This window comes from Macrobrachium nipponense, chromosome 24 (assembly GCF_015104395.2).
Source record: "Macrobrachium nipponense isolate FS-2020 chromosome 24, ASM1510439v2, whole genome shotgun sequence".
NCBI lineage: Eukaryota > Metazoa > Arthropoda > Malacostraca > Decapoda > Palaemonidae > Macrobrachium > Macrobrachium nipponense.
The window spans coordinates 4,983,320-5,008,550 of record NC_061091.1 but is presented as its reverse complement, the minus strand read 5'-3'; the positions used below and the strand labels follow the sequence as shown (position 1 = coordinate 5,008,550).

The following is a 25,231-nucleotide window of genomic DNA, read 5'->3' as shown; positions in this document are numbered from 1 at the left end:
TCTCTTTGTAGTATCTTTACTTTTATACCCTTTTTTTTCCAAAAAAATAGGCGTCCTTTTTAATGGAAGAATTTCATGGAATTTTATTGTCCCATAGCGTGTTTCGTAAGAATATTACCTTATTATTATTATCAGTATTATCATCACTTTTACCTTTGGCAGGTTAGTAAAATGTTTAAGAGTGAAAACATCCGCGCAGGTAATACTTTTGCTAATGGGTGTGCATGAATCATATAGGTCTAAGGTGTATACAAGAACACCTGACTGACATTGTACATTTTATCGCTCATCAGATAATAGAAAACATAATTGTATATCCTATTGTATAGTTGTGAGTTAGCTAGTGGCATCTCATGGCTCAAACCTTCTGAATAGACTGTTGGAACAGGACGAAATGAAGCAATGAAAATGAAAGGTATTTGAAAGTGATAATTGAGTGTCCCGTCAAACCACGAACCTTCGTGTCTGTCAGGTTACGAGGAATAATAGGGACTGTTAAACATATAAAAGGAGAAAACTAATAAGAATTTAAACGACGTGAAACCAGAGGCTAAATTCCAGTTTACTTTCCGAACATCATTTTTATTGACTATTAACAGAATGATGATATTCAGTATGATTTCGTTTGCCTTTTAGACTTTTAAGTCTAATACTTCGTTTGTCAACGACGGACATCTGGCGACCGTTGCGGGTGGGTGACGGTGTGGGAGTGAGTGTGTTGTGGAGCGCGGGTGACATTGGATGCCTGGGTGTGGGTAGGAACTGTGGCATTGGTGGTTCCCTGGGGCGAAGGAGCAGAAGCAGGAGCGGGTGGGGGAGGAGAGGAGGAGGAGGAGGAGGAGGTCCTTTGTGAAGAGGAGGGGCACTGGGCGAAAACGAGTGATGTTGGCGACCGTGAGGGGATGACGACGCATGCGCTGCCCTGCCCTTCGCAGATGGCGGGAGAGGAGAAGAGGAGCTCTGTTGCTGCCGGTATCCGCCTATCGACAAAGATGACGCCTCCAGGTCCTTGCCGACGCTCGTTGCGTCTAAAGTCGCGGGGAACAGAGAATAGTTACTCTTGCTGGAGATGTCCACAGGGCGACTCTCCTCCCACAGACACGGCCTAGGAAGGGCAGCCAAACAGTGCCTGGGTAGAGGCAGCGTCGGTCTAGGCTCGTGGTTGGCTAGCAAGGGCTGGGCAGCGGGTGGCACCGTGTGAAGGAGGAGGGTCGGGTACGGTCTGATGGGCAGGGAGGGGGAGGGGTGCGTGGCTGCTGCAGTGAAGCTCTGAGGGGTGAGGAAATGGCCGAGCCCCAAGTGAGAGGGCAGGAAGGAGGAGACGGTGTGGGCGGCTGGCAGGTGGGGCGCGAGGTGGGTGTGAGATCCCAGAGGGTGCAAGAGCGGGGGTGTGGGGTGCGTTGCGTGGAGGAGGGTGGCTGCCAGGGCGGAGTCCCAGTACGGCCAAGCGAGCGCCATCCTCTGGCGTTTGTCCTTCATCCTTCGGTTTTGGAACCACACCTGTTGAGGTAGCAGGGAAACAATTAGTGGAGCTTATTTCAAGTATGTATGTATATTTAACATCACTGGTTTTACACATGAGCTTTTAAGGTTCAAATGACACATTTGATATCGAATTCACTAAACCTATGATTCGAACCTTTGCACTTTTTTCGTTCTAGACCGAGTTACAGTAAGTCGGGGTATTCAGTCATAAGTCTTGGAAGGTGCACTTATATGTAGTATATAATTCCCCGTGGGTATAGCTTATTCCTTAGTTGTACTGTAATCCATATCCATGAGTTTTGTTTGTAGAATACACAATCATATGTGTGTGAACGTGTGTTGTGTGTATATGCATGTATGTATGTTTATATGTATGCATATGATTTGAAGAAGTCTGTTAAAATAATGGAAAATTGCTAGTGATATAAGTAACCCCTTTTTATTACTTTTCATTGTATCATTTATATTCATTTACTGCATATTGGTTCCTTCCTACTACTATATCAGCTGTAGTTTACTTACCCAGCAATTGTCACGTTTGCTATTTGTATTTTATTGACATTTATGTCTTGTATAGAGGACGTATGAATGTCTGACTGAACGTTTCTTTAAAAGTATTCTGTTCTCCAGAGCCAGAGCGGTCTTCAGTCTTTCATTTATATTTTCTGCTGGTGGAATCACCTAAGCATTTTCCTGTCTCTTCCACTTTTATCCCAGACTTAGCTTAGTTTCCTTCATCTTGGAGAAAGCGTTGCATGTTGAGTGCAGCTCAACCTGAGCAGGGTTGCTTACCATAGTACTATACTCGGTTTTTTTTTTCATCTGTCCACCTGCCTGTGGTGTTTGCGTATGGTAACACCGCGTCCCGGGCTTTAGATAGTTACATTCAGCTTACATTCAACATTATAATAATATCCTATTTCGAATATTAACGGTGTAACTCGCATACAGTAAATTATTAAAACACGTTTCACTTGCAAATGTACACCCAGATATCCCTTTATTTACCTAAAACTTACACATAGCGTAATTATCGAAAGCCCGGGATGCAGTATTACCATACGCAAACACCCTTGGAGGGTGGACAGGTGAAAAAAAAAAAAAAAAAAAAAAAAACAGAGTATAGTCAACCTTTGAATATTCCAACATGCTATACAGTGTTACCGAGCGCATCTTGGATGAACTGTACGAGCAAGAAAATAGACTGATTTTTTTTAGACCAAAGAATTCAAAACACGAGATACAAAAAAGCTTAAAAACTTATAAAGGACTTTAGGAATGTTATACAATCTGCAATTACTTATCGTTCTACTAATGTAACTAACCTAGCGGGCGAGTCAAGTGGTTGTGCCTGGCTTAGAAAAGTATCGAAGTTACGCCTTAAATATTGGAGAGAGAACTCATCCAGTTTGAAAGAAAACGGTGATTATATTTAAGGTAGACTGCTTTAGAAGTTTAAATTCTCTCTCTCTCTCTCTCTCTCTCTCTCTCTCTCTCTCTCTCTCTCTCTCTCTCTCTCTCTCTCTCTCTCTCTCTCTCTCGTTCCAAAAGCACGCCACCAATTGCTGATTAACATAAATTACAATTTATCTTACCAACAATATACTATAGACCAGGAATGTCCAACCTTTTAATTTAATGGGCCGCATTGCAAACTTAAATATTTAACTGGGCCGCAAAACCCCAGAATATCTGAATACATTTTAATGAAAAAACATATAAACAAAACCATGTGAATACACTTTATTACAACATTGTAAATATTGTAATGTTTATATGTAGCTATACATAGAAAAAAAACCATTAAATTTAATTAACCAATATTAATTCAATGAGACTTTTGACTTTGTCTTCCAGCCATAATGTTTTCAATATCTGCATCGAAGGATGTATTCTTAATTCTAAGAATGTTTGCTAAATGTCTGTCAGTCAACCTATTTCTTTCTGCAGTTTTAATGTTTTTCATGCTGGAAAAAAAACTGCTCGCAAGAGTATGTACTTCCCCACATACATAATAATTTTCTGGATAAATTTATAATTTGATTGAATTCATTGAGAGAATGCAATTTCTTATAAAATAAAGGAAGTGTGTGCTCTCTATGGAAAGTTTTTAAACCTTCCCGACTTTGCAGCTCAATCAGTTCAAGTTGGTACTCAACTGGTGCTTTATCATATTGAAATGAAAATGGATCATTAAATAATTTTAACTAAATTTCAATCTTTTTAAAATCAGAAAACCTAATTTTACGTTCATAACACACATGGTGTTGTCACGATACTATTTGAATTGTGTGTCTCTATGTGGGCTACGAGGCAATCATGATTTAATGTTATGTCAATATAGTAAGAAATTCTCAAAAATAATCTATAGTCTAAATGACAATTTTAAAAATGTAAATGAAGTGCAAATAATCTAAATATAGATTTTAAATAATCTAAGTTCGCAGCCCTAGCTAAGCCTCATCACAGAACCAAGCAACTGACAATATTATAAACTCAGTATGGATGCTCAGTTGTAAATTTCATCTTAATCATATTGTTTTTTAAATTGTTTTTGTTTATTATTTTATTTATTAAATATAAAGTATTTTAATTAAATTACATGAAGACTCTCTAGCTCACTACATGATAAATTTGCTAAAAACTTTTTTTTTTTAATGAGAGTCGATAGTGGGCCGCATCCAAACACTGAGTGGCCACAGGTTGGACATCCCTGCTATAGACATTTTCTTTTAAGTTCGTTCAAGATGGTATGATTATAATTTTTTTTTCCATCTGTCCATCCGCCTGTGGTGGTCGCACATGGTAACACTGCGTCCCTGGCTTTAAATAGGTTCGCTATGTATAAGTTTTAGGTAAATAAAAGGATATCTTGGTGTACATTTGCAACTGAAAAGTGTTATAATAATTTACTGAATGCGAATTACACCGTTAATATTCGAAATAGGATATTATTTAAAGCCCGGAACGCAGTGTTACCATATGCAAACACCAAAGGACAGATGGAAAAAAACAGAGTATAGTTAGGCCTAGTTATGGGGTTTAAAATAAAACTCCATGTGCCAATTGCTGGGCTTAAATCAGCCTACTAACGTCCTTGATATTGGAGCTGTAAATATTAGGTCAGTTGGTATAATCACTTTAAGTACCACATAGCCCTACTTATAAAAAGATACCTAGTACGTCATAGGCCTAATTAAAAAAGATACCTAGTACCACATAGGTCTACGAATACCTAGTACCACATAGGTCTACGAATACCTAGTACCACATAGGTCTACTTTTAAAAAAATACCAAGTACCACATAGGCCTACTTGTAAAATACGTTTTGTTTTCTACCGTCCTACGTTTTTCTCAGCATGACCAACTTGTTTTAGGCAAGCGTAATAAAATATAGTCCCAGAATTTTTTGGTTTGTTGAGCATGAGGAGGTTTATAGGTGAGAATGTCGTCAACAAGATAATTAGTGTTAAGTTCTCCTTTTACTGTATGTATGTATGTATGTATGTATGTATGTATGTATGTATGTATAACACGACTTGATTGGTATGTGTGTCTGTATTGAGTTACTGACACTGACATGGAATAGTAACAAGGGGAGACAACAGACCATTTGATATTATTCAATTATTTAATCTTTTTTATTTTTTAATGTTTCAGTTTCTGGTGTTTCGTTTTTTTCAATGAAATTTCTTGAAAACTTATTATTATTTTTTTATTGCGTTTTTTTTTTCACTTTATTAGCTTCGACTTTTGATTTATAGAGGAGTAGAAAGTATATGAACAGCATTTTTTATTTTAACGCTAGAATTTAACATTACCTTTTGTTGAGTATTACGTTTTAACTGTAATAATTGAACCGTGAGTTAAAGTCCACCTCTTGGAGGTGACTTTTTACTTTTCATGTTGGATTTTGGTAGGACCAACAAGTCTTGCAAAGGAAGCTGTCAACTCTAATAATTCCTTTTATTATTATTATTATTATTATTATTATTATTATTATTATTATTATTATTATTATTATTATTAGTGTTGTTGTTGTTGTTGTTGTTGTTGTATGCATTAGCGTGGTTAATTGACTATCACTCTCCCACTTTGTTCATATTCTTTTTCTGAGGGACATAAATTACTAGGCTGAAGAAGATGCATGGGCCTCTCTAGCTTGGAACAAACAATGAATCTTGTTATTTACAACAAGGAAAAAAACTACGAGAGTAGTATAACAGCTCTAATGCCTTGTCTGATCAGGCTGGCCCAAAAACTGTGATGACGTATTACCAAGCGTCTGTCTTTTATCGAAAGTATTTTTCAGACTTACACTCCGAGTGAGCGAAGATACTCATTAGTAACATGAGTCTTGAATTGAAGATGTAAACATCCACAGTAATGTATGGGTACACATATTTAAAGATAGATCTGTACAGAGAGCTTTCTGGAATCTGTTCGAGTCACAACTGTTCAGGATAGCCATAACAAGAGAGAACCACATACATGCTTGAGTGCGCTCTCAATAAAAGACTTAAGAATGCCCAGTTACCGAACCCATGACACAGCCCAAGTTCTGAGATAATTGGTTGCATGGTCACACTCGGGCATAGGAGACAACTAAATGCCACACCTGATACTTCCTTCGGTTAAATATAACATAGGTGAGTAGATGGAAACCAGAATTCAATACCCTTAAGGACGTCAGGTTAGATTTCATGAGCTGCACGCAACAGAATAATTGCATGGCAGAACGTTTCACGCTTTATTGAAATGCATCCCGTCTTGAATCAACTGTGTTGCATTTGGAATTCGCGTGCAGTGTACCCGTTTATCCAACGTAGCATCACGGCTATAATTTTGCTAATAGTCATAAATAACAGGTCGTATTTCTTCTACCTTTATAGTTGCTTCTGGTAAGTGTAGCTCGGCTGCTAGTTCGCATCTCCTGGGTCTACTGACGTAGTTCTCACGAAGGAACTCTCGCTCCAGGCGCGATACCTGCTCCCTCGTAAAGGCTGTCCTGTACCTGTAAGCAGTAATCCTCATTATTCCTTTCCTTTCATCCTTCCTTCTGTCACCTTCGTTATTGGGTGTTAATGGTCCATTCACTCATTTTTTACCTGTTAAATGATACATGAATACCACGCAGGAAAAGTGAAACAACAGAGTGGCTGCCACAGGCCTTTCAGCGCCTTAATGGAATGATCGGTATGGTCTTGGCCTGCCACCTCAGTGGCCGCGATTTCGATTCTCGGGCATTCCACTGAGGGGTTAGAGATGTGGTTCGGAAGTCACGTATAAAGCCGTTGGTCCCGTTGCTGAATAACCGCTGGTGGTTCCATGCAACGTAAAAAGAACGCAATAACAAACAAATAAACAAGCTATAGGCCTTTCGACACGCGGTCATTTGCTAAAGGACCTAGTGTCGAAAGGCCTATAGCAACCACTCCGTTGTTTCACTTTTCCTTCGTGGTATTTGACTTTGTTTATACATATATATATATATATATATATATATATATATATATATATATATATATATATATATATATATAAATATATATATATATATATATATATATATATATATATATATATATATATATATATATATAGATATATGGGATGGCACCTGCTTATTGCAAAACTATAAAAACAGATCCGGCGTCAATAACCTCGTCGTTGTGACGCCAGCAAGAACTAATCAATCAATCAAAAGTAGATCGGTGAATGGACGTGCTACAAATAAGTAAATAATTAACAAGTGCCAAAAGGGTTAGCATATAATTATCCTAAGCTATTAAAGAATTGCATCAAGTCCAGGTGACCCCATTAAATATTGAATAGATTATTAGTACCCCCAGTAAAAACAGACTTTGAAGTTGGAAATATTTCTTTAAAAATGTTTTATGGAGAAGCATCGTAGCATCCTATACAAATTTTCATTAAGGAATTTCCAGTAATTATTTTAAAAAAAATTTATGTAGATAGTTAGTATATTGGAATTATATCCGAGTATTTATTTGCCGGTGCGTATTTAGAAGATCCCTAGCTAGGTTATTGACATAAAAAACAACATTGAAACGATTAATTTGATATATGAAAACATATGAAAATATACTTATGACATACTTGAATTAACGTATAAATAACTTGTCCATGCAGTATATATGATAGGAGACCGTACAAATAAGAAAGTTCCCTAAGTATTCATTGACATATAAAAAAACATTGAAGAGATTTAAGTTGAGATATTAAAACATATGAAAAAATAATTTTGACTTTATAATAGAATTACGTATAAACAAAAAACTTATTTATAATATATTATATTATTATATATTATTATATATATATAATATATATATATCTATATATATATATACGATAGGAGATCGTACCAATAAGAAAGTTCCCTTACTAGGTTATTGACATTAAAAAGAATGAAAAGATTAAGTTGATATATAAAAATATACTTATGAATTTATAGCCTACTTGACTTACGTACTATACACAACATGCCCATGCAGTATATACATGATAGGAGACCGTACAAATAACAAACCGCGTCATTAATCCGACCAACCTGCGTATACCCGTATCGTGAGCGCCGTCGGCCGAACTGGCGCTAGTCGCGTTGATGCCCAGGGAAGCGTCGTGGTTCAGGTAGGGGGAACCAGAAGCCGCTGGAGATTGGTATGCTGCAGCAGCAGCAGCAGCAGCGCTGGCTGCAGACACGTACCCCGCGACGTCTGCTGGCGTACGAGAAACCTCCATCTTCTCTGGATTCTGAGGAGGGGGTGAACCGGAGGCCCGCAAAGGCTCCATCTTGGCGACGAAGCGAGGAAGAATCTCCGTCTTGCGCGGGAAAGTTCCCGCGTCTTGCAGGCGGAAATGGCCGGCCGGCGGCGGCTGCCGCTGCGGGAATCTGTCGCATGGAGAGACCGCCTCGTTGTCGGCTACTTTCGCCAGGTGGGGGTGAGGGCTGTCGCGTCCTTTCTGGTGGTCCTTCGGCTCCTCCTCCTCCTCCTTCTGTGGCCCTGGATGCCTCATCGGCGAGAGGCTCTCCCGAGTGCCGGATGATACGTCATCAAGTCGTGACGTCACGGCGTGCCGCTCGTAATGCCTGGTGGCCTCCTCGGTTTTCTGGTAGTGGTTCTTCTCCTTCTGGTGTGAGTCATCACCATTTTGGACAGAAGGAGAGACGCGAGGTTTCTCGTCTAAGTACGACGGGCTGAACGTCGTAGAGAGCGTCTGGTTTTCCACCGCGGAGGCTGAGGGCGGTTTGGGAGGCGTCAGAGACATTAGTAGGAGAGTTCTAGAGTCAATTGTCTCAGGTGTTTCTGTTGGAAGTCTTCCTTTGCGGTATCCATGCAGTCGAATGGTCTTGTTATGTTTCTGGAAAAAGGAATTGACTCATTGTCAGTCCGCATGGTAACGTAAGTGATCTTGTTATGTTTCTGGATAAAGGAATTGAAAGGAATTGACTTATTGTCAGTCCGTATGGTAACGTAAATGATCTTGTTATGTTTCTGGAAAAATTAATTGGCCTATTGTCAGTCCGTATGGTAACGTAAATGGTCTTATGTTTCTGGGAAAAAGAATTTACTTATTGTCAGTCCGTATGGTAACGTAAATGGTCTTATGTTTCTGGAAAAAAGAATTGACTTATTGTCAGTCCGTATGGTAATGTAAATGATCTTGTTATGTTTCTGGAAAAATTAATTGGCCTACTGTCAGTCCGTTTGGTAACGTGCTAAAGATGGCTAGACGCTGGAAGGTAATACAGATAATCTGAAATAAACAGGAGCGGAATATCTCATAAATTCTGAATGTATGACGTATTGAGATTAAAACACCTTAGTGGGAAACGATTTCAAATTCTAGATTTTTAACTATGTTCTAATATGCAGTAATGTTTTATGAGGAAATGCAGTAACTACTGCCTTATTACTGAACACTGCTCACTTGAAATAAAATGTTCAGTAATAATTAATCAACGCTAGTCTATTCTACTCAATATTAGATCTTTCTTGGCTAGTGACCCCCAAAAGGGTTTTAACCTGGTATATGTATCCACTTTTGCGGCGTGTTTAGTGCAAGCCAGTTTTGGACGATCAAAACGTAAACAAAATACTATCAATATCATGAAGATAATGACGTCCAAGAAATATTAGTCCTATATAACCACCCCCGAAATCCGCCAGCATTTACTTGAATTGAATCTAATTGTAAATCTGTTTTATCCATTTTTTGTGTTTTACAGAACACCGTCAGCTGGCTGATACTTGAATGAAATCTAATGATAAATCTGTTTTATCTTTTTTTGTGTTTTACAGAACACCGTTTGCCGACTGATACTTGAATTGACTCTAATTATAAATCTGTTTTATCTTTTTTGTGTTTTACAGAACACCGTCAGCTGACTGATACTTGAATGAAATCTAATAATAAATCTGTTTTATCTCTTTTTGTGTTTTACAGAACACCGTTAGCTGACTGATGGTTCGACAGATTCCAGGTATTGTGCTTCTAAGAGCTGCATTTTGAATTGTTTTTCATTTCTTGCGATGGGTCCTTAACATTCAGAGTAGACTGGAAGATCTCTGCATAGTTTTATACGTGCGGACCTTGTAGCGGGCTAGTTCCGTCAGTACACCTCACGCGGTGCACTGTAGGCATTACTTAAGGGTCTTTGCAGCGTCCCTTCGGCCCCTAGCTGCAACTTCTTCCATTCCTTTTACTTTACCTCCGTCCATATTCTATCATCCACCTGACATTTCACCCTCTCTAACAGGTGTTCCAAAGTGCGCCTGTGAGGTTTTCCTACTGTTACACCTTTCAAACCTATTTACTGTCCATTTCCGTTTCAGCGCTGAATGACCTCACAGGTCCTAGTACTTGTCCTTTGGTTCTAAATGACAAGTTCAAGAGGTAAGAGAAGAGAGAGAGAGAGAGAGATAGTAGCGAGACTTGGCAAGTTGTAGATAGTCAGGAGACGTGAAAAAAAGAAATTATCAGAAGTGGAATAAAAAGCTGAAAATGGTAAACACTCTACGGAGATTCGCTCCCGTTTTCAATATACTGAGACGCTAGAGAAAATACTCGTCTAGTACTTGTGAAGTAGGGATCGATGGTGGAAAAAATAAATAAATAAATAAAATAAAATGAAAATTAGTCAGGGGTACAGCTGGTTTGTCCCCCTAACCGAAAGAAAGACACGTGGCTTCGTTTACCCCCACAGAGGAGGATTTTAGAATGAAAATGTATAATTTTCTGTCGTTTTCAAACCCCCGTCAGCCAGGCAGTGAAGGAAGTTTGACATATCCTTATCCCATCCACCATTGCCAAGTGATTCATTCAAGAGGGAGAGAAGAATAAGTAATGGGTTTCTTTGTTATATATAGCACACGAGCAGCGTAAGAAAAAATAAAACCATTCTAGAATGAAAATCGCCAGAAATAAGATTTAGCGCTCTTTTCATGAAATAGAGATCAGAATAAAGATCAAGCACATTCGCATGAGTTGTGATGTTGTATCAAGGGGCCCCCTCACCCCCCCCCCCCCCACCCCCCCCCCCCCACACACACACACCGAAATACCCAATGACACTAATCTCAAAAGTAATTATGAGGTACGAATGCTTCCTCCTCTGGGTACATTTACAGCGCTCTATAAATGTATACCCATCATGACAACAAATTTTAATGACAAACGATTTGAAATTAACGTCGTATTAGTACCGCGCCATTTCATCTTGAAAGCGGGTTCTAATAATATCTACAATATTCTGTTGTCTACTGAAAGTGACACCGATTATTATAGTACTTTTAATGCTGAAATTGACACCGATTAATATAGTACTTTTAATCCATAGCCTGCCATTTTCAGCCCACGCTTACGATCATTTCTATATTATTCGTATAAAAGCTACGAAGATGTCTAATGTCCCAGCAATTACGGTCACCAGCGCAGCAAATGTATATTTTGATCGGAAGCATTCTGAGTTGGTTAAAGGAGCGGATGGAGACGTAGTCTATAGGGGGACATGGATATCCTGACCTATAACCAGAACCTCCCCCCCCCCCCCCCCCGACTTAACTTAGGGCGCCGTGCCCTGGCTTGGAGAAACCTCCTCCCACCTCCCTCCCCGCTACCCCCCCCCCCCCCCACCCCCCCCCCCCAAGTAACGCTGAATTATTCCTGTCTACCCTACCCTGCATATACCCCCCTTGGCATGCAAAACTAAACAAATGCGAAATCCCAGGGATACCCAGATAATTGCATTTCATCATTTTTTCTCCACGACGAATCATTTTTCTTTCATTCCACTCGAGAGAGATGAGAGAGAGAGAGAGAGAGAGAGAGAGAGAGAGAGAGAGAGAGAGCTCTGTACCCGCGGCTTCGTGGTTGAACATCATCCATCACGTTGGATGAGTCCCCGTAATAGAGCGTTCGTCTTTTGTTCATATCTAAATGCTTTTATTATTCTTTCGAATTTTTGGGACGTTTCGTGTCCTTGTCGACTGTATTCTCGATACTAAGAGGACATTTCTCTCTCTCTCTCTCTCTCTCTCTCTCTCTCTCTCTCTCTCTCTCTCTCTCTCTGGAGATTCATCAATAACAAAAGTATTAAAAGCCATTTCGTCAAAAAAAATAAAATTTCTCTGGGTATTTATATTATATAAAATAATGTTAATGATTTATATTATATAAAATAATATAAATGATTTCGTAAAAAAAACTAACACACTTGTAAATCTTTTTATCTGGGAATTTGTTATATAAAAATATTAAAAATCATCTCGTGTGTTCAAAAAAATGAACGTATTCTGTAAGTCTTTTTTCGCTGGGAATTTATATAAAAAATATTAAAAATCATGTCGTGACAAACTTGTGATTCTTTTTCTTTGGGAATTTATATAAAAGAAATATTAAAATTCATCTCGTTAAAAAAAACTTACGCATTTATAAATCTTTGTCTCTGGGAATTTATATAAGAAAAATTTTAAATTCTTCTCTTAAAAAAGAAAATAACGCACTAGTAAAAATTTTTCTTTAGGAATTTATATGAAAAATATATTATAATTCATCTCGTTAAAAAAAATACGCACTCTATAAATCTTTTCTCTCTGGGAATATTAGATATATATATAGATATAGTATATATATATATATATACTAGATATAATATCATATATATATACATATATATATTATATATATATATATATATATATATATATATATATATATATATATATTAAGATCATACGCCACTGGGAAAATAACGCTTTTTACAAAAAAAGATGCTTCATTATTTATTTTCTCAAGATTTCAAAAAAAGCATTTGTAAATGAATCTCCTTTGGTCAATTTTTCAGTATTTAATAAAATAATTAAAAATTTACCCACAAGGAAATAAAAAATATTTCTCAGTAGTAAAAGAGCAAATTTATTTACTGAATTAAAAAAAAATAGGATATCTTATGTTACATTAGAGGAAGATTTTGAAAAAAAATATCTATTGAAATATAATTGAATGTCTTTACAATAAAGATATTGAATTATTCTTTCAAGAATTGGACGCTTATTTTTTGTCCGGTCTTTTTATAATGAAATATAAAGTACCATATTTTTATTACTTAAGTAAAATTTTTCACAATTTTCTGTTGAGAATTTTTACTTCGCTTTGTGTAAATTTTGAATAAAAGAAAGAAGGCCTATTTTAATTTTATTTTTAATATAATATTGAAAAAGATGAAGGATACAGAATTTTTTCAATGGAAAATTCAAAAGCATAAAAGATTAAAAATTTGTGTTTCAATATAAAGTTGAAAACGATAAAAGATAAAAAAAATTTTAATGGGAAATTTAAAAAGATAAAATTTTTGTCCATAAAAATTTGAAAAAGATTAAAGATTCAGAATTTTTTCAATAAAAAATTGAAAACGATAAAGATACAAATTTGTTTTAATAGAAAATTGAAATAAATAAAAGATAAAGCATTTTTTCAATCGAAAATTGGAAAAAGGTAAAGATACAAAACGTTTTTCAATCGAAAATTGAAATAGATGAAAGATAATTTTTCTCATTAGAAAATTAAAAAAGATAAAGATACAACATTTTTTCAATAGAAAATTTAAATAGATAAAAGATACACATTTTTTTTCAATAGAAAATGTGAAAAGATAAAATATAAAATTTTTTACAATAGAAAATTGAAAAAGATAAAGATACAGAATGTTTGTCAATCGAAAATTGAAATAGATAAAAGATAATTTTTTTCAATAGATAAATGAAAAAGATAAAAGAAATTTTTTTCAATAGAAAAATGAAAAAGATAAAAGATCATTTTGTTCAATAGAAAATTGAAAAAGATAAAAAAAATAACTGAAAAATAAAGATACAAATTTTTTTCAATAAAAAAAATTGAAAACTGTAAAAGATACAAAATTATTTACAATATAAAATTGAAAAAAGATATAAGATAAACTTTTTTCAATATAAAATTGTATAAGGTAAATACATTTTTTCAATAGAAAATTGAAAAATATAAAAGTTACAATTTATTTTCAATAGAAAATTGAAAAAGGTAAAAAAAAATTGTTTGCAACATAAAATAAAAAAAACAAGATAAAAATAATTTCAATAGAAAATTGAAAACTATGAAAGATGAAACATTTTTTTCGATAGAAAATTGGAGAAGATAAAAGATGCAGTTTTTTTCAATAATTGAATATAACTTTGCAAAAAAAAAAAATTTATGTATTGCCTTGATTATTTAATGAGATTTTTGTAATATTTATTATATAAATTTCAAAAAAAAATATATAGATTGCGTCCATGAAAAGCTTGGAATATTTTTTATATTTTCATATTAATTTTTAAAGTAAAAAAAATTCACGAATGGCGTTATTGTTTTAACTATATGATTTTAATTTTTATATATACATTTCATAAATGAAATACTTGTAGGTTGTGTCAATTTATTTTAATGAAGTGTCTTTTTATGAGTCATTTATTATTGAAACTTGTTCAAAACTGGCTTTTTAAATAGACAAATGCCTTTCATTTGTAAGAATCTGTCATTTGTAATGTTTTCAATGTTGTAAAACGCATTATTTTAATCTATTAGAGAACCTATGTTTTTATTCAGTAACCATTAGAAAAGGCTTACCTTTACAATGCTAGTTTCGTATCTTTACAATGTTAGTTTCCTATCAATACAATGTTAATTTCGTATCTTTACAATGTTAATTTCGTACTTTTACAGATTTAGTTTTAGTACATTTTCAATGTTAGTTGCCTGCCTTTACAATGTTAGTTTCCTCTCAATACAATGTTAGTTTCGTATCTTTACTATGTTAGTTTCCTATCAATACAATGTTAGTTTCCTACCTTTACAATGTTAGTTTCCTATCAATACAAAGTTAGTTTCCTATCAATACAATGTTAGTTTCCTACCTTTACAATGTTAATTTCGTACTTTACAGATTTAGTTTTAGTACATTTTCAATGTTAGTTTCGTACCTTTACAATGTTAGTTTCGTATTTCACATGCTCATCTTAGTATAGTCAAATGAACAAAACCCTCCATTTCAGTTAAGTGAATTTCTACGCCAAATGAATAACATGAAAATTTTTGTCTTCTTCCCAACCTGATCCTAAGTCGGGGTCGCTGGTCTAAAAGATCCCCCGCCCCCCCTTATTTATCGTTTCGTGGAAAATGGTAATCAAATCTGCTAAAAGTGAATAATGTCTTTTAGCTTGACATATTTGTCGCTCTGTGGCTTCCCAATATATATTTTTTCTTTTGATTACATTTTAAATATAAAAGAACACCCATTATTTTTTGTTAAATATGTGTAAAATAAATGAATCTCTCATAGCTGGTGACCCTCAATGTTTTTTAACCCAGTATGTATATACCCACCTTGGCAGCGTGTTTAGTACAACAAGCCCGTCGGGGATTAGCGGCGTGTTTAGTACCACAAGCCCGTCGGGGATTTCCGTATAAATATAAACAAAAGACTTGTCAATATCGCAAAGATCATGACCCCAAGAAATACTAATCGTGGGTACCGACCTCCAAAAGGCCTTGGGGGGCGGGGTCAGTATGTAGAAAAGATACCCAAAAACTAAAGTCTATTTATTTATTTTTATTTTTATTTATTTATTTATTTACTATTATTTTTTTTCAAAATCCTAACATCTCTTAGCGGAATATGATTTTAATGTATTTCAGTACATGTTTTCCAAGACAGATTTATAGGATGTGTTCACCTCTCTTAATAAAAAAAAAAATTTCGAATTACTTTCTGTTTTTGAATTTATAGTGATAGACAAGCGATTTAGATCATTAAATTCGTCTAATTTATGAAGTCGTATTGGTCACTATATACTATCTCATCAGCGAGAGTAAACTTACGAATAAGAATAAAGAGAAAATAATTAAATTTTGATTAACGCAAAATTTAGACGCAGCCTTTAGTATGGATGCAGCAAAATTGATCATAATATTTTCAAATACTTTCCAGGTGGGGTATAGTGTCGCCATTGCGCCTCACGCGGCGCACTGTAGGCATTACATAAGGTCCTTTGCAACGTCCCTTCGGCCCCTAGCTACAACATCTTTCATTTCTTTTACTCCACCTCCGTTCATATTCTCTTTCTTCCATCTTACTTTCCACCCTCTCCTAACGATTGTTTCATAGTACAACTGCTGTCATTTTCAGCGCTGAATGACCTCATAGGTCCCAGCGCTTGGTCGTTTTCAATAACACAACAGCAGAGAGGGAAGAGATGAGATATGGCATATCATTGCTTATCTAGTACTAAATAGTAGATTCACATCAGCCGAGCATTTGATGTCTAGGCCAGTCCCTTATGACGCTCCTGATTGGCTGCTGATAAGCCCCTCACAGGGCTGGAAACTCTCAGCCTCTCTCGAGAGAGTTCACATAGGCAGGATATATGTTCCACCTCTCTTCAGGAATATTTTTGAAAGGCGTATCCCTGAGGAGAGGTGGAACATACATCCTGCCCATGCTAACTCTCTCGAGAGACTGAGAGTTTTCAGCCCTGTGATTGGCTTATCAACAGCTAATCAGGAGCGTCGTAAGGGACTGGCCTAAACATCAAATGCACGGGTGATGTGAATCTACTATAGTACCAAGTAGGCAAAATTAATTGTGTTTATATTGCAGTACTACTGTCATTAAAATCTCGTTGTGTTAAACGTTCTATTAAATAACTTGATATGTTTTTTTCTCTGTGCATTTCCATTTCGCGTCTGTCATTGCAAAGGTTATTTTCGCTTACCCGTGGAGTAAGCCTACAAACAACTTTGTTGTTGTTGTTGTTCTTGGTGTGGGGGGTTAGGAAAGGTCTATGGAGGAGCCTAGAAAGGTCTGAGAAAAGTGTTACATGTTAAAGATACAGGAATCGTAGGATAGAATATTTACGATTTATTTATTAGAATGAAAATGTAAAAAAATAAATAATGCACTTGTTAAACAATACAGAAAAAATATATTTCTAAAAAAATATGGCATATTGATTTTAATTTTCGTTGGTGAAACTGCTCTATTTGACCGGATATTTGAGCAAGTTTTGATTTACTTTAAAAGTTAGGAAAATAATGCTTACAATATATGCGTGAGGTTTGGAAAATCGTGCACGCGTTGCGAGTAAGCTGGAGGTCGGAACAAGCCATGTTTCTTCCTCAAGTAACATCGCCCACACGGCAATTTCTAGCTGGTGTTTATTGCTTTTCCCCTACTGCCAGTCTTTGGTATTTTTTATTCCTGTGTCACCTGACTCCTGCTGTCTTTAATTCTACGGGATTGGTCCCCCGCCACCCCTGCCCCCCCCCCCTTTTTTTTCTCTCCCATTTTGTAATTTTGTGTTTCTATCCCATTAAGGTTCCGCCTCGTCGGCCTCCGCCTGAAAAAATTATTATTATTATTATTATTATTATTATTATTATTATTATTATTATTATTATTATTATTATTATTATTTTGGAAAAAGAACCCTCCCTTAAACAAATTCTGTTAAATAAAATGGCAGAATTTAGCGAATTATATCTTAATATATTATCTTTTTCTATTTTTCTCATTGTTCGCTTCTCTGGCTCAGCGATATACTTCTTAGTAACCGGCCAATATTCATATTGGGAGGAAATCTAAATACCGTCAAGAAAACTACTAAGTTGGCTATTTGTGCGTCCGTCCGTCCGCGCTTTTTCTGTCCGCCCTCGGATCTTAAGGGCTACTGAGGCTAGAGGGCTGCAAATTGGTACGTTGATCATCCACCCTCCAATCATCAAACATACCAAATTGCAGCCCTCTAGCCTCAGTAGTTTCTATTTTATTCAAGGTTAAATTTAGCCATGATCGCGTTTGGCGTCGCTATAGGTGCCAAACAACATAGGCCACCATCGGGCCGTGGATGAAGGTTTCGTAGGCCGCGGCTGAGTGTATCATACAGGGTTATATGCTGTACAGAAAACTCGACTGCGCCGGAGGAACTTCTGCAGTATTTTTACTTGTTTAGTTTGAGTACACTTGGGTCACTGGGTGAGGTGGTTACCATCTGCCCCAGGTTTAACTTTTATAAATAAATAAATAAATAGATTTTAAAAATCAATCAATAATTTTTTTTTTACAAATTCCGACGCTTCAAAAACTAAAAAAAAAAAATTTGTGAATGCATCATATTAATTTACCATCTGCCCCAGCTTTAACTTTTATAAATAAATAAATAAATAAGTAAATAGATAAATACATTTTTAAAATCAATCAATAATTTTTTTTTTAATTCCGACGCTCCAAAACTTTTTTTTTTTAATTTATTTTGTGATTGCATCATATTGATTATATTATATCAAGTACACAACGTTGCTATGCATTTGTTTGTTCAAGATCTTGTAGTAGTTAAATGCGAAGTCTGTTGACCGCAGACTGCCTGTGTTATACACAGAAAATATGTGGTTACATAATGGCGCTTATTATTATCATTTTTTTGTATTATTTTATAATTTTTTATTAGTGTTATTTTTATTTTATTATCACTTATCATTTATTTTGTATTTTATTATTATTATTATATATTTTATTATCTTATTATTATTATTATCATTAATATTATTATTATTATTATTATTTTGTATTATTAATTTTTATCATTTTTTATCATTTTTTATTATTATTAAATAATTATTATTATTGTGTATTTTTTATTTTAATTTTATTTTATTTATCATTTTATTTTTATTTTTTATTATTTTTTACAAAATTATATTTCAGTATCCCTTGTCGATATTATAATAAACGCTATCCTACCACACACACACACAGAGAGAGAGAGAGAGAGAGAGAGAGAGAGAGAGAGAGTCCTTTTCAGCCTTGTAATTACGTAATTACCGCGATAACCATGAATTACGCAAGTTATGTACGATCCGACAGTAACTCTGTGATTCATGAAGTTTATTCTTGTTAATATCAAAACACTGTGCTAGATATCAATGGTAATTTTGAGTAATAAGCTATTAATGGATTAGATTTTTATTTGCGTGGCTAGAAACCAGTTGGTTTACCCAGCAACTGGACGTTCAGCTTATTGTGGAATCCGAACCGCACTACATCGAGAAGTGAATTTCTGATCATCAGAAATACATTCCTCTGATTCCACCTATAGGCGGAGCGGGGAAGCGAACTCTGGCTACCAAATCGGTAGGCGAGCACGTAACCCACTCGTTCAACGAGGAACTGGGTAATGTGTGCTAATGATATTGTTACAATATACGTTAATAAGGTAATATAAATATTTGCCCGTTGGTTATTAATGTGTAATAATGGTATTATTACAATATATAGTTTAATGTGGTAAATGCATCAGACTATAACCTAATCATTGAAATAGTAATAATAAATAAATAAATAAATGCGACAATGAAAAGCGAAACCCAAGAATGGCGACTAGAAATAACAAGGAATTAGGTTTGAAGATAAATATTAAACGTGATCGTACGTCTGGCCTCGCAGTAGGTGCCAACAATACAGGCCACCACCGGGCCGTGACTGAAAGCTTCATGGGCCGTGGGTGAGAGTTTCATACGGCATTATCCGATGTACAGAAAACTCGATTGTGCCGGAGAAACTTCGGTTTTTTTTTTTTTTTTGCTTGTTTGTTGTTGAGATAATTAATATCGATGACTGATTTATGTGCCATTGTGAAAACTTTGAAAATATAAATATTTACTCTTTTGAAGCATAATAATAATAATAATAATAATAATAATAATAATAATAATAATAATAATAATAATAATAATAATAATAATAATAGCAATAGTAACAGAGAGTATATCGATATAAGCAAAAATAGTTACTCGGATTGCACATATTTTAAGGTAATGATTGGATATATCAAGATAGTGAGTGACTATATTAAAATAGTAAGTGGACGTATTAAGATAGTGAGTGGATATGTGAAGATAGTGAGTGGTTATATTAAGATAGTGAATAGATACATCATAGTGACTGTATATATTAAGATGCTGAATGGATACATCAAGATAATAAGTGGATATATTAAAATAGTAAGTAGATGTATTAAGATAGTGAATGGGATATATTAAGATAGTGAGTGTATATATTAAGATAGTGAGTGTATATATTATAGTGAGTGGCTATATTAAGATAGTAAGTGGTTATATTAAGAAGTTGAGTGAACGTATTAATAGTGAGTGGATAAATGAAGATAGTGAGTGGATATATTAAAATACTGAGTGAGAGTGTTAATAAAATGTATCAGAGGGACCAGTGATATCTGTCTCGTTGAGAGATTAATTGTTTTAGAAGCCATAGCAGCTGTGACGTCAATAAAACTAATTACCTATAACTTGGAAAGGGTCCATTCGTATCTGTTTATAATGAAATTGAGTATTTTTATTTCTTATTTGTTTTAGAATTTTAATAATCTGTTGAAAAGCGATGGTTGTCATTTGTACGTGTACCCTGTTATAGTGATATATATATATATATATATATATATATATATATATATATATATATATATATATATATATATATATAATATGACTATTTCAAAATATTTTTAAAATCAAAATTATTTGTCGGACAATTATTATTATTATTATTATTATTATTATTATTATTATTATTATTATTATTATTATTATTATTATTATATATGACTCATAATATTTCGCGATCGATAATTGTTCGTATTGCCACCTGGAGAAATACAAAGGATAAAATAACATTATTATTAATTATTATTAATTCAAATTAAAACCTCACCTTTATGATTCAGACGAGCCGATATACGAAGGCCCCGGAGCACTTGAAAAACCCTCACTGGAAAGTAGCTAAAAACCACTTACTATATATATACATTCGCCCTCCGACTTCTTCGAAGGAGCCTGCAATGGAGAAACTTTGAACACCTGAAAGCAACACTTGCCCGACGACCGCCGCCGATTGGCTCGCTGGCGGAAAGGGGGCGCGGCCTGTCCATGGAAGCGTCCAATGGCTGCCTCGCTCGGCCCCCCTCCGCCGGTCCACCCTCCTGATTGGCTGTCACGGCGAGGTGTTGAATAAACAATGAAATGAGGATAGATGATTGCAAATCTGTTCAGTCTGCGGGGCGCGTGCGAGGTGAGTGTGTGCGTCGGCGCTTTCGCCTCTATGGGGCATGATCGTAAGGTCGGTTTTTGACAGTTCGGGGGCTGGCGGTCGCGCCCCTCTTGCGCGCGCGCGGGCGGAGGCGCACGGGGGACACTCGATGGAGGGCAATGATGGTGATGCAGTGTCTCATCACTACCTTTTTCCCTGGCGTTGCCTCCGGCCTCGCTATAAACGCCGTCGGCGCAGTGCGGCCGTTGCACGCAATGAATTCGCCTTGCATTATTCTAATCGCGGTTGTTTAGCATTTAGGGAAACGCCCACTTCCGGTCAGGGTCACCAGGGGGCCTCCCGTCGGCCTCCCGGCGGTTCCTTCTGAACGGATCAGGTCGCAAAACGCGTTCTGGGTTTTTATTATTTTAGTCCATGATTACTCTGGGTCCCCGAGAGAGAGAGAGAGAGAGAGAGAGAGAGAGAGAGAGAGAGAGTCCAGACTTGGAGCCTTTTGCTTAAAAGTAATTCCTCTTGGAAAGTTAGGTTACGTATATGTGTACAAATATATACATACACACACATATGTATGTATATCTATATACCATGTATTATTGTATGCATAAGGAATAGATTTAAATATAAAGATGAATAATACATACACACACATATATGTATAAATGTATGTACTATATATGTATATTTGTATGTATAAGGAATAGATTTAAATATAAAGAGGAATAATACATACACATAAATGTATATATGTATATACTATGTATGTATGTTTGTATAAGGAATAGATTTAAATAAGAAGATAAATACCATAGCAGTGATGTTTCCGTCATCAGAGCCTGAAATATAAAACAAAGCTCAAAGAAATATACTTAAAATATACATTCACGTTGAAACGGATATTCAAGGGAGAAAATGCGTTAGAAGCCTCAGTGGCGTGGTTGGTTTGGTATTTGCTTCTCACCTCGGTGGTCGCGGGTTCGATTCTCGGCCATTCCATTGAGGAGTGAGAGATGTGTATTTCTGGTGATAGAAGTTCACTCTCGACGTGGTTCGGAAGTCACGTAAATCCGTTGGTCCCGTTGCTGAGTAACCACTGGTTCCATGCAACGTAAAAACACCATGCAAACAAACAAAAGAAGACGAATATTTTAGAACGTCATCGCTGTAAACTTACAAATATAAAATTCCGATCAAGCACAAATGAATTCCGAAATCAAATACAATATAATTGAAAATATATTCTGTCCAAAATTGGTTTCTGTAAGTTCTGGGAAATTGCTTTCATATTGGTCTTTCGAAAAGTGGCTAGAATCGAATGTTTCCCTCTCGTTATATTGTAGACGATTCTTTGAGTTTGAGTGTGGTGGTGGTGGTGCTATGTCATTAGCCCTTCTTGAAGGACTTGGTTTAATATATATATATATATATATAATATATATATATATGTATGTATATATATATATATATATATATGTATATATATATATATATATATATATATATATGTATGTATGTATGTATGTATATATATATATATATATATATATATATATATATATATATATATATATATATATATATATATATGTATATATATATATGTATATATATATATATATATATATATATATATATATATACCGATTATTTCCCTTTTAATGCATATTTCCTTGTAAATGCAATGTCCCTATAAGTGCATATTTCCCAGTAAATGGATATTCCCTTGTAAATGCAATGTCCCTGTAAGTGCATATTTCCCAGTAAATGGATATTCCCTTGTAAATGCAAATTTCGCCCTATAAGTGCATATTTCCCTGTTAATGCATATTCCCTTGTAAATGCAAATTTCGCCCTATAAGTGCATATTTCCCTGTTAATGCATATATCCCCGTAAATGCATAATTCCCCTGCAAATGCATATTTCCCAGTAAATGCATATGTCCCCATAAGTGTATATTTCCCTGTAGATCCAAATGTCCCTGTAAATACATATTTCCCGTAAATACAGATTTCCCCGTAAATGCATAATTCCCTGTAAACGCAAATTTTTTGTGTAAATGCATACTTCCCTGTCAATGCAAATTTTCGTTAAATGCATATTTCACCGTTAATGCATATTGCATTGAACAGATCGGCATATGATCATTGCTGAGCGAGTTCAAATCCAGATTCAGTGCATTCGTAATTAAGCCCTTTTTTTTTTACATAACTCCAAAGAACAACGCAATTAACAGTCTCATCTTTGAACTGCTAAATTAAGTGTGAGATCCTGTGTATGTATAGTTTCATCTCCCCGAATAATACATTGATTACGGGGGTGGGAGGGGGAGTCACACGATAAAAAGCAACAGAAAATGTTACTATTTTGGCTAAGAAAAAAAGGTCACAGAAAATGTCAAAATTTGGTTAGAAAAAAAAAAAAAGTCGCAATTTTGGTTACGAAAAAAGTAAGTCACAATTTTTCGTAGGAAAAAAAGTCACAAGAATAATATCACCATTTTGGCCAGGAAAAAGTCAGGGAAAAAAAGTCAAAGAAATCGTCGAAATTTTGGCTAGGAAAAAGTTAGAAAAAGTTATCATTTTGACTAGGAAAAAAAAGTCAGGAAAAGTCACAGTTTTGGTTAGGAGAAAAAAGTCACAGTTTTAGCTAGGAAAAAGGTCAGGAAAAAACTCACAAACAAGTCACATTTTGACTAGGAGGAAAAAAAGTCACATTAATTTATGGTGGCAATTAAAGTAATAAAATAGAAAATATTATGAATCTTAGCTACACAATGACCCTCAGGGGTTTTGGGGATCGTTATCTGGGACTAATATTTCAGGGGTTATTATCTTTGTAATATTTACAATCTTTTTCTATTTTGTCTGTGTTTATACGGTAACCCCCAACGGGTCTGTATACTAAACACGCCCCCTTGAGGAAGAAAGGGTGTCACACTATAGTTAAGGATCTTAACTATACTCTGTTTTTTTTTCCATCTGTCCATCCGCCTGTGGCGTTTGCGCATGGTAACACTGCGTCCCGGGTTTTAAATAATATTCTATTTCGAATATTAACGGTGTAATTAGCATACAGTAAATTATTAAAACACTTTCCCGTTGCAAATGTACACCCAGATATCCTTTTATTTGCCTAAAACTTACACATAGCGCAACTTAAAGCCCGGGACGCAGTGTTACCATGCGAAAACACCACAGGCGGATGGACAGATGGAAAAAAACAGAGTATAGTTAAGTTCCTTAACTTACTCCTGAATTGCATAAACGATCAATACACTAGATTGGGATGTCGATCATCTAAATATTGCACAGTTTTCCCTCTTCGATCGTACCACATCAAGAGACATGAGAGATGCCGTTAAGAATTTACTTACTATTAACACACCCGAAATCCCCCGGTAGGAGGGCGTTACCCCCGTCGGTGTACTGTAGGCATTACTCAAGGTTCTTTGCAGCGTGCCTTCGGCCCCTAGCTGCAACCACTTTCGTTCCTTTTACTGTACCTCCTTTCATATTTTCTTTCTTCCACCTTACTTTCCACCCTCCCCTAAGAACTGCTTTGAGGTTTTCCTCCTGTTACACTTCTCAAACCTTTTACTGTCAATTTTCGTTTCAGCCATGAATGACCTCATTGCTTCCAGTGCTTGGCCTTTCGCATAGATTCTATATTCAATTCAACACCAGGATTTGATGCCTGCTTTGCAGAAGCGTTCGAATGACGTTGCATAGTAGTATTTTGCATGTTGCAAAACGCGTGAATATTTCGTCAGTGTGTTCCCGAATCATATCCTAGCTAGATCATGCTACTAATACATTGTAATTGTCCTCTGATTACAGTAACTACATCATTGTAGATATTAGTCTGCTTTTATTGCGATTCTTTTCATTGTAGAACTGAAGGATCTGTATTCTGAAAGAAAATTCTTTAGTTATTATTTACCATCAGCTTCGCCTGTATTCTTTAGCTTTGTTGGCATATTAACATAGTAAAGTGTCTGGAACTTTTCCAGGCAGAATCGTTGACATTGTCTGGAACTTTTCCAGGCAGAATCGTTGACAGTGTCTGGAACTTTTCCAGGCAGAATGGTTGACAT

General features: G+C 35.5%; 1 protein-coding gene across 1 annotated transcript; it reads right to left on the bottom strand.

Annotated features, from left to right (window-relative positions):
• Positions 1–582: 582 nt before the first annotated feature.
• On the bottom strand, positions 583–25,231 carry LOC135205773 (homeobox protein NOBOX-like). The gene is made up of 5 exons (XM_064236912.1): positions 25,078–25,231; positions 21,945–21,973; positions 8,061–8,872; positions 6,371–6,500; positions 583–1,500 (listed from the first exon to the last, which is right to left on the bottom strand). The coding sequence occupies exons 1-5, from the start codon at positions 25,229–25,231 to the stop codon at positions 583–585; spliced, it is 2,043 nt and encodes a 680-aa protein (XP_064092982.1).